Source organism: Nannospalax galili, unplaced genomic scaffold, assembly GCF_000622305.1.
Source record: "Nannospalax galili isolate Female #2095 unplaced genomic scaffold, S.galili_v1.0 scaffold1430, whole genome shotgun sequence".
In the NCBI taxonomy this organism is placed as follows: domain Eukaryota; kingdom Metazoa; phylum Chordata; class Mammalia; order Rodentia; family Spalacidae; genus Nannospalax; species Nannospalax galili.
In genome coordinates this window covers 1014015-1030870 of record NW_008329126.1, presented here as the reverse complement: position 1 = coordinate 1030870, position 16856 = coordinate 1014015, and the positions used below count along the sequence as shown (strand labels likewise).

The 16856-nt window shown below is 38.4% G+C and overlaps 1 protein-coding gene across 5 annotated transcripts in view; it reads left to right on the top strand.

Moving 5' to 3' along the window:
• The window catches only part of Acaca (acetyl-CoA carboxylase alpha), a 284858-nt gene that overhangs the window by 178670 nt on the left and 89332 nt on the right, over positions 1 to 16856 (top strand). For all 5 annotated transcript variants that reach the window (XM_029562520.1, XM_008831314.2, XM_017797626.2 and 2 more), the window contains 3 exons: positions 2390 to 2593; positions 8034 to 8189; positions 10334 to 10480. In XM_029562520.1, coding sequence (XP_029418380.1) covers positions 2390 to 2593; positions 8034 to 8189; positions 10334 to 10480 — 507 coding nt within the window. The remainder of the gene's footprint in view (positions 1 to 2389; positions 2594 to 8033; positions 8190 to 10333; positions 10481 to 16856) is intronic.

Genomic DNA, 16856 nt, shown 5'->3' with positions numbered 1-16856 from the left:
GGAAAGAAAATAAGATGACGATGACCCTGTACTTGGCTTTTATCCTAGACATAATAAGGACAGGCTGCTCTGGTTTTGGTGTTTCTGACTTTCTCCCATGATGCTATGGAATTTGGATAGAGTTGCCAGTATCTTCCTTCAATACCAGTTGTAGACATGGATTTTTGCTGCTTTGTCTTTTTTTTTTTTTTTTTTTTTCCCCCCCGGACAGGGACACACGTAGCTCAGCCTGTCCTCAAATTCCCTATGTGGCTGGGAATAATCTTGAACTTCCTGTCCTCCTGACTCTATCTCCCAGGTGCTAGGTTATGTGGTACTAGGGATTGAACCCAGGGCCTCGTGCTTGCTAGCAGTCATTCCACCAACTGGACTGTATCCCTACTTCTGATTTTTGCCTATTGAATTTAACACCCAAGACCTAAAAACATTTTCTCCTTTTTTTTCTTCAAAATCCCAAGCTAATGATGGGTTACTTTTGTCTGTTAGGAAAGCCAAGAGCAGAGCTATATTCACAGAGTCTCGATTTTCATCACCTGATAGTAAGCACAATTTCTCTTAAGCATTCTAGCACTGATAAAGCTGGAAATCTTTTTAAATATTTATTTATTTATTATTTTTATTTTATGCGTATGCGTGTATTGCCTGTGTGTAGGTAAGTGCACCCATGTCGTGCAATGCCGATGGAGGTCAGAAGAGGCTGTCGGATCCCCTGGGACTGGAGTTATGGACAGTTGTTAGCTGCTATGTGGGTGCTGGGATTCGAACCTGGGTCTTCTGCAAGAGCAACCAGTGTTTTTAACTGCTGAGCCATCTCTCCAGCCCCAAAGCTGGAAGTCTTACCATGACTTGCAGGTCTGGAGAGATGGCTGAACAGTTAAGAGCACTTACTAATCTTGCTGAGGACCTGGTTCAGTTCCCAGCACATAACATGGCAGCTAACATCTGTCTTCAACTCCAATTCCAAGGGATCTGATGCCCTTTTCTGGCCTCTGTGAACACTAGCCATGCTCATGGTGCACTTACATATATGCAGGCAAAACACTCATACATATAAAATTTTTTAAAAAATTAAATTTAAAAACAAAACATGGCTTCAACACTATGTTTTTAGATTTGGCTTGCCTTTTCCCAATAAATAATTTTAGCATCAGCCTCTCTGTCTCCACTCTGAATGCTCATACATCCTGTCTTTGCCTTCCTAATCATAGATAGTTGTTGAGGGGACATTGTTAGCTTTTGTCCCCTCAAGAAGAAAATGTCTTGGTTAGCAAGCACACTGTGGGAACAGAGAAGCTAACTCCTTGAAACCCATCCTAAGTTAAATTCTATGGTGCATAAATTGCAAGCTGATAACTACTATTGAAGAACCTTAAGAAGGGGCATATAAGATAATTTTAAGATTTTGTAAGAAATTGAGACCTGTAATCATATTAGGAAGAGTTATGCTTTAGCATGTCAGTAACAAAATCTTTTTTTTTTTTTAATTTTTACTTTTGTTTGTTTATTTGGGGGTGGGGGACACATGTGGACCACTGGATAAGTGTGGAGGTCAGAGGACAACTTGCAGGACTAGGTTCTCTCCTTCCACCGTGTGGATTCTAGGGATTGAACTGAGATCGTCAGGTATGGCAGCTAGCACCTTTAGTTGCTGAACCATCTTGCTGGCCCACAAAATCACTTCTAGGGACATTCAGTTAAAATAACTTCTCACTGAAAACTAAATTGCTAAGCTGTCTCAGTATGAAGCTTAGAGAAACTGGTAGACATCTCCCCATCTTCTTAAATCCGTTTGGATTTAGCAGTGACCAAACTTCAGAGCGCTAATGTTCAGACAGAATGTTCTGATACAACCTACAAATTGCCTTTCTTTAATTTGTGCAATTTACTAAGAGATACATTATCAAGTTTAATAAAATTTTGTGGGAAAAAAGCTCATGGTGGTAATTACTGTGTTGATTTAAGTTCCTGTAAGTGCAATGAAACATAGTTACCCTGCATATAAATGCTACTTAATAGCTATTTAACTAGGGATTTTATTCTTATTTGGGGCTTTCTCTTAAATCCCATGGCTTTTAATTTTAGATATTGCAGATCTTTGATATAGAGTATGAATATAACTGGGAAAGGGGAAGAAGTTGTACAGATTGGGGGGCTGAGATTCAGAGAAAACCACTCAAATGCCAAACCATCCTGAATTGTCTATAACTTGTTCCAAGCAAGAGTAGGTTGATGAGAAACCATATGACCGCTTTTTGTAAGGTATAAATGTGGTATACATCTCCATAAACCAGCATCTTTTTCCATTGCTCTTTTCCCAAAATCAAAGACCTAAAACAAGGTTTAGTTACACAGTATTTAAGTTTTGCACTTGGTGTTGTGTCTGTGTCAGATTGAAGAATCTGTGCGGAGCATGGTAATGCGCTATGGAAGTCGGCTGTGGAAATTGCGCGTCCTCCAGGCAGAACTGAAAATCAACATTCGCCTGACAACAACTGGAAAAGCAATTCCCATACGCCTCTTCCTGACAAATGAGTCTGGCTATTACTTGGACATCAGCCTATACAAAGAAGTGACTGACTCCAGGACAGCACAGGTACAGCACTCCTCCAAAGTTTGATTTGAGCCAACACATAAGATGACTCAAGCTTATAAACCCCCATTGGTTTACCATTTTTGTGAACTTGAACCTATCTTTATGCCTCTCAATCATGTGTAAGACTTTGACCTTTTGCCACATATTGGTGAGTACTAACAGAGGCCAGGTGAGCCAACTCCAGAGGTAACTGTAGTTTAGGTTTTCCATTTGTTTCCAGGGGACTCTTTTGCTACTTTAGTATTTTCTCGTCTGCTTTGTTCTCCCTGTTTTCAATGCAACTAGACCTTTCATTGGCAGATGAAAAGATACTTGTTGAAATATGTGACCAATTTCTATCTTAAAAAGAATATCCAGCCGTGCGTGGTGGCATACACCTTTAATCCCAGCACCCGGGAGGCAGAGGCAGGCGGATCTTTGTGAGTTTGAGGCCAGCCTGGTCTACATAGTGAGTTCCAGGACAGCTGGGGCTACAGGGAGACCCTGTCTCAAAAAGACAAAAAAAAAAAGCATCCAGTAAAGCCTTCATGTATTTGCTCATTGTGTTACTCCATGCATACATGTCCACTCCCATCAGCATTCAGATTTCTGTATGTCTGTACCTGAGCAAAGTGGCAAACTGCAACCCATTTTTCAGGAAAGAAAAAATTGAGAGTGCAAAAAAGAAAAATGACTTGGTAGGGTGATTCTGTAATATCAGAAAAATCCCTTTTTGTTTTACCACGTTAGTTTCTAAATATTTTAACCATCTTCTATATTATTGGTTACAAAATGAACTTTTTAAGAGCTAGATGAGCTTACTCCAGAATACATAATTGTTTTAGCCTGTTCTGTGAATCTGTAAATGTGGGTGCCAAAAAGAGATTGTCCCTTGTTTTTTATCTTTTTTTTTTTTTTAATTATTTTTTTTTTGAGACAGGATCTCCCTGTAGCCCCAACTGACCTGGAATTTGCTTTTTAGACTGGGTTTGATTTCAGAGATCTGCCTGCTTCTGCCTCCTGAGTGCTGGGATTAAAAGCATGCACCACCACACCCAGCTCTTGTCTCTTGTTTTTATCCATGTTCTTCAAATTCAGGAATGGAAGTTAAAAAAATATATTTTTGATTGTGTTTTGAAGATAAATTTTTAAAGTCCTAGTTTGAACAGATGTCTTAGTGACCTTTCATTTTGCACTTTGATTCGCAGTTAGATGACCCAAGAAATCTATCCTTTAAGATGTGAGCAGTTAAAACAGAGTGTGCACAGGAGCACAAGGGGCGAACAAGAAAAAGAATAATCGATAATTTTTGCTGCAGTTGATGTTTTTCAGGACAACCTTAAGGACATTTTCAGTCAAAGCTTTCCATGGATAGGGATGTTTTTAATTAACTTCTACAAGACCTTCAAGGCAGGCCTATTCTTCTGTAAAATAAAATGGCCACTTGAGATTTAAGGTTTTTTGCTAAATATGTTTGTTCTTCGTAACTTTTTTTTTCCATTTCTTTTATTAGAAAGCTCTTAGACATCCCTCATGCTGGCCGTGGGGACACAGGAGCATAAAGACCCAGCTGTATTCAGTCCAAATTTTGTTCTGTGCCTGGCACAAAATAAGCACTTAGTAGGTATCTGTAATAATGAATTGACCTGGGCCTGGAGAGATGGTCAGTGAATAAGAGAATAGGCTGCTCTTACAGAGGACCTGGGTTCAGTTCTCAGCATCAATATGGCAGCTAACAGCCATCTGTAACTCTAGACCTCCACAGGAATTGCATGACATGGGTATACTTATATACATGCAGGCAATATACTCATACACATAAAATAAAAATAATGAATAAAATGTTTTGTTTTGTTTTGTTTGTCTTTTCGAGACAGGGTCTCCCTGTAGCCCCAGCTGTCCTGGAACTCACTATGTAGACCAGGCTGGCCTCGAACTCACAAAGATCCGCCTGCCTCTGCCTCCCAAGTGCTGGGATTAAAGGCGTGCGCCACCAGGCCCGGCTTAAAATGTTTTTTTAAAATATATTTACAGAACGGGCGTGGTGGCTCACGCCTTTAATCCCAGCAGAGGCAGGCGGATCTCTGTGAGTTCAAGGCCAGCCTGGTCTACATAGTGAGTTCCAGGACAGCTGGGGCTACAGGGACACCCTGTCTCAAAAACTACCAAAAAAAAAAAAAAAAGTATTTACTTTTATTTTATGTGTATGAACGTTTTGCCCTCAAGTATGTAAGTGTACCACATTTGAGCAAACCTGGGGAGGCCAGAAGAGGGCATTGCATCCCCTAGAACTGAAATTATGAACGGTCAGGCATGGCTGGAAGTGGGAACTGACTACCAGCACAGTTTCCACACTCCCAGTGCCTGCTTGGTGTTCTCTCTTTCTTTAGTAAATCATTATATGAATTTACGATAATATAGAACCATGTCTATTATTTGTTCAATTGCTTATTTAATATTTATTGACTACTTATAGTTGCCAGGTACTGTGGATACAAAGCATTCTCTCCTCAAGAAATGTACAACACAGTAGGAAAAGACTGATGAGTAATTTATTTTTCCATGGTACAATAAGAGCCAACATAAAGTAAAATAAGCACAATGTTCTAAGAGAGTCAGCTGTGTAGGCCAGAGATTGTTTTCTAAGAGAAGCCCTGTTGCTAGCCTCTGGTAAAATGCATAAATCAAATATGCTTGTTTTCATGAACTTGTAAAACATACACTCTACCAATTTCTAATTACTGTGTTCATTATAGGAGAAAATGGAACTTAGGGTAGATAGCTGGTCACTCAGAGGCTTCCGTTAGGAGCCATTGCTACCAACCTCTTGCCCTCATACATTATTTATTCATTCTGCCAATGCCGAGCAAGGTTAACTGGCTTGAGCTTCATTTTGTTTCATGTTCCTTGTATAGTCTTTGTGTTACAGGCAGCAATGAGCAATGTCAGAACAGTCCTAGTGGAAAGAGGAGATTTGGGAAGTCTGTTATATAAACGAACTGATTTCCAATGTGTACGGTAAAGGAGAAGGAACAATTTAAGATTACCTTTATTGAGGTATAGTTTACATGTACCAAAATGGACTCATTTGTTGTATATGATTTAATTAATTCTGACAGTTGTATGTTCTTGTGTGACCATCATTACATGATAGGGAACGCCTCATCACCCCTCAAAGCTCAAGCAACCACTAATCTGCTTTCTGTCAATATAGATTAGTTTTGCCTGTCCTATAATTTCATGTCAATGAAATCAGACAATATGTACTATTTTGTATCTGGCTTGTTTTGTTTAACATAATGTTTTGGGGCTTTATGTTATATGGACTATTAGTATGCTTCTTTTTGTTGCTGAATATTATTCAATTTTGTGGATTTACCAAAATATTTAATCTGTTTACCTGTTGGGGGACTGTTGGGCGTAAAGCTGTAATGCACATTCATTTACAAATCTTTTGCATAGATATATTTTTATTTTTATTGAGCAAATTCATAAGAATATAATTACTGATCCATAGTAGATATGTTTGACATAAAAAACTGATATACTACCAAATGGTTATATACCATTTTAAATTTTAGAAGCAGTACACATATACCCAGACAGCTTTCTCCAGCCTCCTTCCTTAGTGCACACTTAACTGTGACCAGCCTGATTTCATCTCGGAGCTTGGCAAGGTTTCAAACCCCATACCCACAGCTTTCACCTGTCCTTCTACCATGGGTCCCAGGAATTGAACTTAGGTCATCAGACTTGGTGGCAGGTCCTTTACTGGCTAAGCCATCGTACTGGCTTCAACCTGCTGCTTTTTCCCCTTTTTCTTCCTTTGATTCAGTCATCTTCCTATGGGTCCAGTTTTCTCATGCTGTACTCATACTAAAACACTTTGAGTCTGTTAAAGCATTACTATTTCTTGGGGCTGGAGAGATGGCTCAGAGGTTAAGAACTTTGGCTGTTTGCAGAAGACCCAGGTTCGAATCCCAGCACCCACATGGCAGCTAACAGCTGTCCCTAATCCAGTCCCAGGGGATCCGACAGCCTCTTCTGACCACCACAGACATTGCACAACCCGGGTGCACTTACCTACATGCAAGAAATACACACATACACATAAAATAAAAATAAATAAAAATTAAAAAAAATTTTTTTAAAAAGCATTATTATTTCTTCTAGTCTCGAGTCATTACTACTTCCATCTCCCGTGTAGTTGACTTTTCCCCTTGATCTTGTAGAAGAGGGCTGGGAGCTGCACTGTGAGAGCCTTTAAACAACCTTTGATAAATTTTTCCTGGAATACTACCTTCTTCTTAGTACCTTAAGAGCCTTCCTCAGAAGACTGTTCTTCCTCTGAACTAACAGGCTGAGGATTCACTTGGCTGAACTATCCTCAGGATTTAGGAAAGTGCTTGCTTTCATTCTTGTGCCTGTACATCAGGTCCATAGATCTTTCCATTAATGGCAGACTTGTGCTTATATTTAGGTACAAACAGATATGTGGATATACATATACCCCTTTATCCCAATCTGCATTTGTATTCAGTGTATTAGGAATCTGTATTTTATATGTTCTTATATAAAGTGCCTAGTTTAGTGTTATACAGCCTCTGAGCACTCAATAAATATTAATTGAATTGAAATAATGGCATCCCTTATAAATATTCATGAGCAAATAAAACTAGCTAAATATATGGAGTATGAAGTACTTGTCTAGAAATATTTGAGTTAAAAATGATTAAAAACTGGTGTGGTGGTTTCATTATGTGACAGTCTGTGTATTGCAGGAATTCACTAGCTGTAGAGAGTGTACTAGACAGAAATATATATATAGTTTAATATATAATTTAATAAAAGGAGTGATTTTACTGTAGACTGTGTCTTATGATCTAAGAAGAACTAACTAGATGGATGAATGAAATCCACTCTGGCAAAAATCTTTGAAGCTTTTGTGTAGCTAATAATACTTATGAAGCACCTTGTAGTTGAGGGGACTAAGTCTTGATCAATCTGTAGAGTTTTGACCTGGCCTAAGAACAAGAATTCTCTTTAGTACATAGCTTTTCTTTACTGTAAATATGACAACTGCTTAGTCTAGTTAGTTGGCATACTTCATTTTTTAATATATGGGATTTAAGTTACTTTAAAAAGCAAGTATCATCAGTCTGTGCAGTATGCAAAATATATACTGTACTTTCTTGTTGATTTCGAATAATTCAAAAATGAGTGCAGCCTAGTATATATGGCTGGTTACATGTCACTTTTTTGGAGACGGTTGACATGTAAAGAAGTGAGAGCATTAGATACCCATGTCATGAGGCATGCCTCAGCTATTCAACACCCCCCACCAAGGTTTTTTTTTTTTTTTTTTTTCAAGAAATAACATTTATGGGAAACAATTCTATAAGCAGTTATTTCAGTTTTCTGTCTCTTAACTTCCCATGCTTTTCTGTTTTTTCCCTCATAGATCATGTTTCAAGCATATGGAGATAAGCAGGGACCACTGCATGGAATGTTAATCAACACTCCATATGTGACCAAAGACCTCCTTCAGTCAAAGAGGTTTCAGGCACAGTCCTTGGGAACAACATATATATATGATATCCCAGAGATGTTTCGACAGGTAAAGGAGTTTGGTGGGTGAGAGTTCTGGCATGTTCTAAGGAAACACAGTTTTCCTGAATTTCTATCAGATGTACCTTTGCCTAGAAAAAGGCGCTCACAAAGGACGGGGAGTGACTTGATGCTGTTCTCATTTCTGTTTCATTCAAGATTTGATGACTGCTAGCTCAGGTGTTGGATGGTTCTTTATGAATTAACAGGAAGAATGGTGAGAATAGAAATCTCTTGAGTAGAAGAGAGTAAACCAAAACCACATGCCTATAGCAGTAGTTTACAATGACCTTTCAGAAGTAGCATATATATTTATTAAGTCTGTGTTCACATTAGGGATATTAAGATGAGGGATGGAACTCTAGCTTTCATGTTCCTGTTTTCTAAGATAACCTGGGTCTCTTAGCCTAGGCTAATATGGGAGAGTCAGTGTGGATAGCACAGACAAGTGGATCTCAAGCCGACAGCATGTAGTTTAAGGTAGAACTTTAAGGTAGCTGAATAAAAACTAGTATGAGAAAATCTGACAATGTGAAGCTCATCCTCTGTATGAAAATAAATTCCTTGATCTATATGATAAATCCTCTCTATGCTACAGATTTTTTTTCCATCAATAGAAGGCAAAAAAGGAAAAAAACAAAACAAAACAGTATATTACCAGCAGAAAATACAACAGATAGAGAAGGTATCAAAAGAATAATGAATTTGTCTTTTTTTTAAAAAAAAAATCTATGAATATAGGATTTTTCAAGGTTCCTAGTCAATACTACTAGCATTACCACATTTGAATCTTAGGAAAGTAATACTTGCATGTGGACCCAGTAAGTGGTCTATGATTCCTATAGGATTCACAAAAACAAGAAGTTATCTTTATGTAACCATTTATTTGCACATTCTATCTTGAAACACAGCTATCTTCATTCAGCATTTCCCTTTTGTAGCATTATTAACCTGAGAGCTGAGTGTTGGTTCAGAGCACAGTGTCAGTGCTACATTATTCTTCCAGTACAATAGACAGGAACACACAGTTGGGACGCAGGTATACTTGAATCATTTGGGCTTTAAATGCTTTAAGACAGGCAAAGAAAGAACTGAAGTAGTTCCCACTTCATAAGCAGTTTATTTGCATAGGAAATTGGAAATAGGAACCTTAGTTGTTTTTTTTTTTAATGGATATAGGTATGCCTGTTTTCTCAAATTTGAGAATGATTGAGGTAGACTTATAAAAAGTCACACACATCTTAGCTAATTCCTGTGTATGGGCCAGTAACTATGAAAATATTAAAGGATTCTTCCCTGAACCTCTAGTAGATAGCTTATTCTGACTTTCATAGATTAGCTGAGTGTCCTGTGTTTTTGTGGACAGTCTTCTATTACCAGGCTTCCCTAGGATTCTCCCCTCACCTCCCACTGCCAAACACACACACACTTGTAAGAGGAGAGAGTGCTGTTTATCTAGTTTTTATTTTACTCTTCCTGGAATACTGTTAGCACTTTTCACTTTCTTTTTTTAACTTTTTAAAAAAATTTTATTTATTATTTTTATTTTATGTGTATGCATGTATTGCCTACATGTAGGTAAGTACACCCATGTCATGCAATGCCTACCAACAGAAGAGGCTGTCATCCCCTGGGACTGGAGTTATGGACAGTTGTTAGCTGCCATGTGGATGCTGGGATTTGAACCTGGGTCTTCTGCAAGAACAATCAGTGTTCTTAACCGCTGAGCCATTTTCACTTTTATATGTATTAATACTTTGGTATTGATTCAGAGTCACTCAGTAGTTTGACTTTGTTGGGAAAGCACCTGACTTTTGACATGCTAAAAATGCTGTGTAGCCAGCCAGGTTTGGTGGTACATGCCTTTAATCCCAGCAGAGGCAAGGAGGATCTCTGTGAGTTCAAGGCCAGGCTTTAACTTAAGCTTTATGAAAACAGTTATAAGTCTAGTGAGAGCCTGTCTTAGAAAAACAAAAGAACAGTTACAATCTATGTTTGCTGAGAATGGGAGCTGGAGCATTTAGTCTGATGGTGGTTCTCTCTGTAGAATACTTGGAAAGGAAAGCAAAATCAGATTGACAGACTCTTAGATTATTTTTGTCCATATTAAAATGTTAATTGTCACTAATTAGTCTAATTTCTTTCTTCCACTAGTCCCTCATCAAACTCTGGGAGTCTATGTCCTCTCAAGCATTCCTTCCCTCACCGCCTCTGCCTTCTGACATTCTGACGTATACTGAACTGGTGTTGGACGATCAAGGCCAGCTGGTCCACATGAACAGGCTTCCAGGAGGAAATGAGGCAAGTGACTGTTCCCCTCTCCCTTTGCCCACAAGTACCTACCTTTCATGACAGCTGTTGTTAAATAGTCTCATAAATAGTCTCTCTATGAAAGAACACCAAATAGACCAAATGCAGGAATTATTGTGAACTTTTTAGGTGTGATAATGGTATTGCAATTTTGCTTTTTGAAGAATAGTATTATTTTCTGGTAGACGTTCATACTAGTGTGTTTACAGATGAAATGACCAAGGTCTAGGGTTTTCTGCAAAATAAAGAGAGCCAAAAGTAGGAGTTCAGATGGAACTAGATTGGTGAGTTCATACTTGAGGCTAGGTGGTAGATTCACGAGAATTGAGTCTCTTCTCTATTTTGTATATGTTTGGAATTTTGAGATTTTTAAGTATCATTTTTCCAGGCTCAGTTCATTTGATTTGATACTATTGTGAACATAATAAATATATTCTTCCTAAAGGGGCACAATAAGAACCAGAAAATTGAAAATAAAAAAATAGAACCAGGCATGATGATGCATACCTTCAATCCTAGCACTCAAGGCAGCAGCAGGCAAATCTCTGTGAGTTCAAGGCCAGCCTGGTCTGTATAGTGAGTTCCAGGACAGCTGTGGCTATGCTACAGGGAGACCCTGTCTCAAAAGACCAATAAATAAATATAAAAATGGGAAACTTGTGTGGTTTTTTTTTTTTGTCTTTTTGAGACAAGGTCTCCCAGCTGGTCTGGAACTTACTATATAGAACGACTGGCCTGGAACTCACAAAGATTCGCCTGTACCACCAGGTCCAGCATTGAAAAAATGGGAATTGCTTTTTTGAAAGACAGGATTTTACTATGTAGCCCTGGCTGGCCTAGAACTCAGAGATCCTCCAGCCTCTGCCTCCTGAGTGCTAAGATTAAAGGCCTGTGCCACTATGCTTAACTATTTGGGTTGTTGTTGTTGTTGTTGTTGTTGTTTTTTTTTGGTGGTTTTTTTGTTTTTGTTAGACAGGATTTTTCTGTAGTCCCAGCTGGCCTGGAACTTGATATGCAGGCCAGGCTGGCATCCATCACATAGCGATCTGCCTGCTTCTCTGCCTCTTGAATGCTGGGATTAAAGGAATGCACCAGCATGCCCAACATCAGCCAATTTCTTGGTATGATAGTTATTTTTAAAATGCCAGGTATGATGTCACACACTTGCATTCTGGAGGCTGAGACAGAAAAATCAGGAGTTCAAGGCCAACAAAAGACCATCTCAAAACAGAACAGGCAAGGGTGGGGGAAAAAAACCAGAAGGCATTTTCTAGGACTGGTAACCTTTCTTACATAGTACTGCATTAATAATGACATAAGTCATCCTGTGTACCCTTACACTCTACATGCATTGCAGTCCTTCTGATTTTCACCATGCTTCTAATGTACAGTAACTGCAGGTGCTTCTGATGTACAATAACAGTTTGATAAAAAATAGTAGCAAACCAAAAATAGAGGTGTTTTATTGCAACTCTTATTATAATTCCTAGATAAACTCATTCTTAGAATAATCTTTATCTATGGTATTTACCATAGTCAAGCCAATTGATTACTAGAGATAATATGCAAATTTTTCCATTTTATTCAGTATATTTTTCAAAATTTATTTATGTATAAGGAACGTGGCTGTTTCAGTAACACAGTATAAGCTGCCAAGAGTGGGTGATTGAGTGTTAAGATGGAAGCAAGCATTGTACCAGATGGAAAGGCTTAGACTTGTAAAAGTTCTTTGAATCTAGTACTTTAACAAATGACAAGAAGATGTGGAGGCAGATGCAGATTTTGCCCAGAGTAAATACATGTGTGTCAACACATAAAGTTGAAGCAGAGATTGGTGCTGCTGTGTACAGCACCTGCTTAGCAAGCCCCTCAGCAGAAAAGAAAAGCCTCATTGTGCTAGTCTTAAATTCTGATTCATTGAATAGCTGTTCAGGAATGGAAGGCGCCCTTGTGAACATGGGGCTGAGAGTAAAATGGTTTTAACTAATGTAATTAAAACACAAAATGAGATTTTTTTTTTTTGACCACGTGAAAACTAGTTGCAGTGCTGTGTGAAGCCTCTTGCCATGCTCTTTCTTCTGCTTTCTCTCTGCCCTCATTCTGTTTGAGGGAATGGAAACTGGGGGAATAGTGAAGTCCCAGAGGGACAGAGCTCTGTTCTTGCTGAAATTACAAGCACAGAGCTGCCTGGGCATGAACATGTAGTGTTTACTCTGCCAGTATGAATACAAATAGTCTTATTATACGGAACTCTGTACCCAAAGACCACACACAACACACACACACACACATTCACACACCCACTCACTCACTCACTCACTCATACGCACACACACAAATACAAAAAAAAAAAAAAAATTAAAGGTTTATTTTAACCCTAACATACCTTGGTGGGAAAGAAATGCTTTCAGTAGTATATGTAACTAGCAGTATGTGGTCCTCTCCTGCAGTGAGCTGGTTTCCCTTTGCCCAGGTTTTAACAGTTTATGTCAATTTTCACTTTCTTCTTTCTTTTCCTTTCTTAGTTGTGTTCTTTTTCTTTCTTCTTTGTTCTCTTTTCCTTTTCTTCAGATGATTGACTAGGCTTTAGTCTGAGTGTTAGCTTGCTGTTTTCTGAGCTTTTGAACCTGGGAAGAGTGAAGCTGGTGTTCTTTTTTGAACAGTTATTGACTGATGCCCAGGATGGCTGGTAAAGTCAGTGGCCTTAGCTAGATTATAGGGCACTGCATGACTGGAATGAGGTTAAGGTAGTAGTATCAAACTCTGCTACCAGTAGCTCAAACATACAATGGAGCATATCCACTGAGAGACTGATTAAGGATGGAATTTTAGCAGTCAGAACTCTGAGATGCGTAAGAGATGACGAGGTATCAGTAGGATGTATTTTCATGCTGAGCCCAGTTTTATCAGGGCACATTGACTTTCAGCTACTACAGTTTAATTTTCTTTGGCCAAAGAGACAGGTTTGTCATGAGCCTAGCACTCTGCATATTATCCCAAGAATCATGTGAGGAGAACAAAAAGGGCTCACACTGATGAGATTTGGAGCAAATCTGTCCTTTCCCAAAGAGAATAGGCATCAGAACAGGGCCTTGAGAAATTGTTTTATTTTAAAGGGAATAAAAAATTGACCTGTTAATGTTCTGAGAGTCAAGACTCAATGTAAATGCATTGATGCTACACAGACATTAAATCATCATAATGTGGTGTTCTCCAAAGTGACAGCTCTACCAGGTCATCATTGTAGGTGGTATTGAATTACTTTGAAGGATGGGAGTTTCTGGGTTTAAAAGCTAGCACGTGAATATAAAGAATGAGAGTAAAACAAGAAATTCCTGCAGAGTTTTCCCATGAATTGAGATTTTTTTTTTTCCTAAGAGTCAAAGGCAGAAAACGTACTTATCAGACCATTGAACATATTGGTGACCACCCTTTCTTCCCTGTTTTTTTCCTAGGACAGTAAATAGGTGAAATGGTGATAGGACCAGAACTTGGGCCAATTCAGTTCCATTTACTTTTAGGTAACTTGGTTACCATTTGAGGGAGATACTGGCTATTTCAGCAGAGATGTGCCCAGCATTTTGAACCTTTGTGTCTGTGTTAAAAAGCATGAGAAAGAGCTTTTAGGATCCTGTGTTAGCTACTTTCTTCTTTGCATTTTCCTAGTGTCCCTTCCGCATAAAGAAGCATGTAACTAAAGGAATGCCACCTAATACCTAATGAAAAGTGTAGGACATGTTTTTCTCATTGTCAGGTTTGAATGGCATTGCATTTAATATGAGTTTAGAGGAGGAATAAAGATGTAGACCAAATCTGTGAACTACATTACTTGCAAATAGCTCTAAAAATGAGTTACCCAGGATTTTCTTAATAGTTTCAAGTAAAGATGAAAATTGAGGAAAATGTGATTGCAACAGAGACTAAACTGATTTCCTTTCTAGCTGGTGTGATGCTAAAGTGATGAGCAATGTATGTAAATACACAGCAAGATGAATGTGTGCTGAGCCTGGGCACAGAAGAGCTGCAGCTATCCACCCTGGCTGCTTTGCTACTTCTCCGTGTTGGAGGAATTGTTTTCATTTTCCTGCCAGTTTGCTAACCTATTGTGATCATTTGGTGGAAGCTGTAATTGCAGGTGGGAATGTTTTGAGTAACAGTTCGAAATCCAGTGCAGCTGCTTTTCACACTAAATTCTGTTATTAAAAAGCTCAACTGAGATCAAGCCAAGTGCTGTAACAGCCTGACAGAGAACAACTTAACTTTGCCTAGTAGGACAAAGGAAAAGCCTGGCTTTCTTGAAGCTACATTTTTACTTGTTCCGAAATGAGCCATTAGCATTTCATTTTATTTCTTTTTTACAGTTAGGTGAACTAGATCAGGAATGTCTAAATTGGACAATGAGGCAACTCTTAGTAATTTTAGTGCTGGCAGACATCAAGTTCTTGTTTGTCTTATATTTTAGAACATGGGCTTTTAACATTCTTTCCCATCGCTCTTATAATGAAAAACTGAAATGAGAAAACATCATATTTTAGAAGTAGTTAAAATAATTAGGTAGAGAGTGTACACCCCCCAAAATGAGTGGTAATCATAGTCTAGAATTCTTGCATAGCATAAAATTTTTTTCTCAAAATTTTCTTCTTGGAGTATATTCCAAAGTGAATGCATTTTAATAGTTACTTGCACACAAGCTATCATGCTAAAGAATTACAGTGGCTCCAAAGCTTCATTTTTTCAGATGGGCACTAGGTGTCAGGATATTTCCTTCTCAGCAGTTTTACCATTCAAACAAGCTTTTTGAATCCCCGTCTGATGAGGTAAATCCACTTGTTTCCTTCTCTTTTTTCCCCCATTTGACGTGGTAGGTTTTCCCTACTGCTCCTATAATATTCAATTGTCATTTTAGCTCTGGTGGAAATGCATTGAACCTACATCATGACCCTACACATTTTTTTAAAAAAAAGAATGCTCAAATAGAATGCTCAAAAGTAATATAAATTAAAGCTTAAAGACTAGCTGATATCATGACTGATATCGTGATTTCATTTCTGTTTTATGTTCTCAGGGGTGAAATGGTGGGGATAATGGATATTAGAAATTCAGCTCTGAAACTGCTCAGCCTATCTGTATCCACACTTAATTATCATTTAATTGTTACAGTGTGCTATCATCCTGTGCCACCAAGTACAGTGTCTCTTTCACTTTTTTTACATTTAGTTAGCTACTTACTTAGTGTGTTTGTGTGTGCATGTGTGTGCTACAGCACACATGTGGAGATCAAATAACAGCTTCTAGGAATCATTTCTCTCCTTCTACCACAAGGATTCTAGAGCTCAAATTTGAGCTTGCTGGCAAATGCCTTTACCCACTGAGTCATCTGACCAGCCCTCTTTAATTTTTTAATTATACAATATTTTGAGTAATATAGAAAATTATGAAGAGATGGTTTGCTAAATATTTTTTCAACTACTAACAAAAATTTACCATCTAAAAATGTATTTTATTATTTTTATACTATGTGTATGAGTTTTTTGCCTGCATGTATTTACATGTACCCATGTCATACAATGCCCATGGAGGCCAGAAAAGGGCATCGGATTCCCTGGAATTGGAGAACTAGAGTTAAGGACAGTCATTAGCCTCCATGTGAGTGCTGGGAACTGAACCAGGTCCTTCAAAAAGCAGCCAGTGCTCTTAACCACTGAGCCATCCCTCCAACCCCATAAAATCTTACCATTTTGACTGTTCTTTTATTTTGCTATATTTCTTTGAAAATGTTTAATTTGAGCATTAAAAAATTAGGAATGTAACGGGGAAAATTAGTTGATAACCTGAAATAAGCCTAAAAGACTAGGAAAAAAATTAATTAGATTAGTAAATACCTTTTCCATATACTCTAAGGAAAGGCATGATGTTTAACTGTCATTGTCAACTTGACTGGATTTGGAATCACCTAGGAGACACACCTCTGGGCATGTCTGAAGTGCTTCCAGAGAGATTAACTGAGGGGGGGAAGCCATCCTAAATACAGTGGTCTATTTCCCATGGACTAGGGTCTTGAATTGAATAAAAGGGTAAAAGGAAGAGGCCAACTGAGCACCATCATTCATCTCTGCTTCCTGGCTGCCAATACAATGTGACCAATTACATTCCTGCTGGCATGCATTCCCATCATGAATTCCCTCCTAAACCTGAAACAGACCTTAGACAAGCAGGTTTGAAAAGTAAGACCATAGATTCTTTCCTGATTAAGGGCAGTCTGACAGCCAACAAGCTCCCTAAAGAGAAGAAAATGGTTTGGTTGGTTGGTTTGTAGCCCCAGCTGGTCAGAATTAAAAGTGTGTGCCACCATGCCCAAATGTATTTT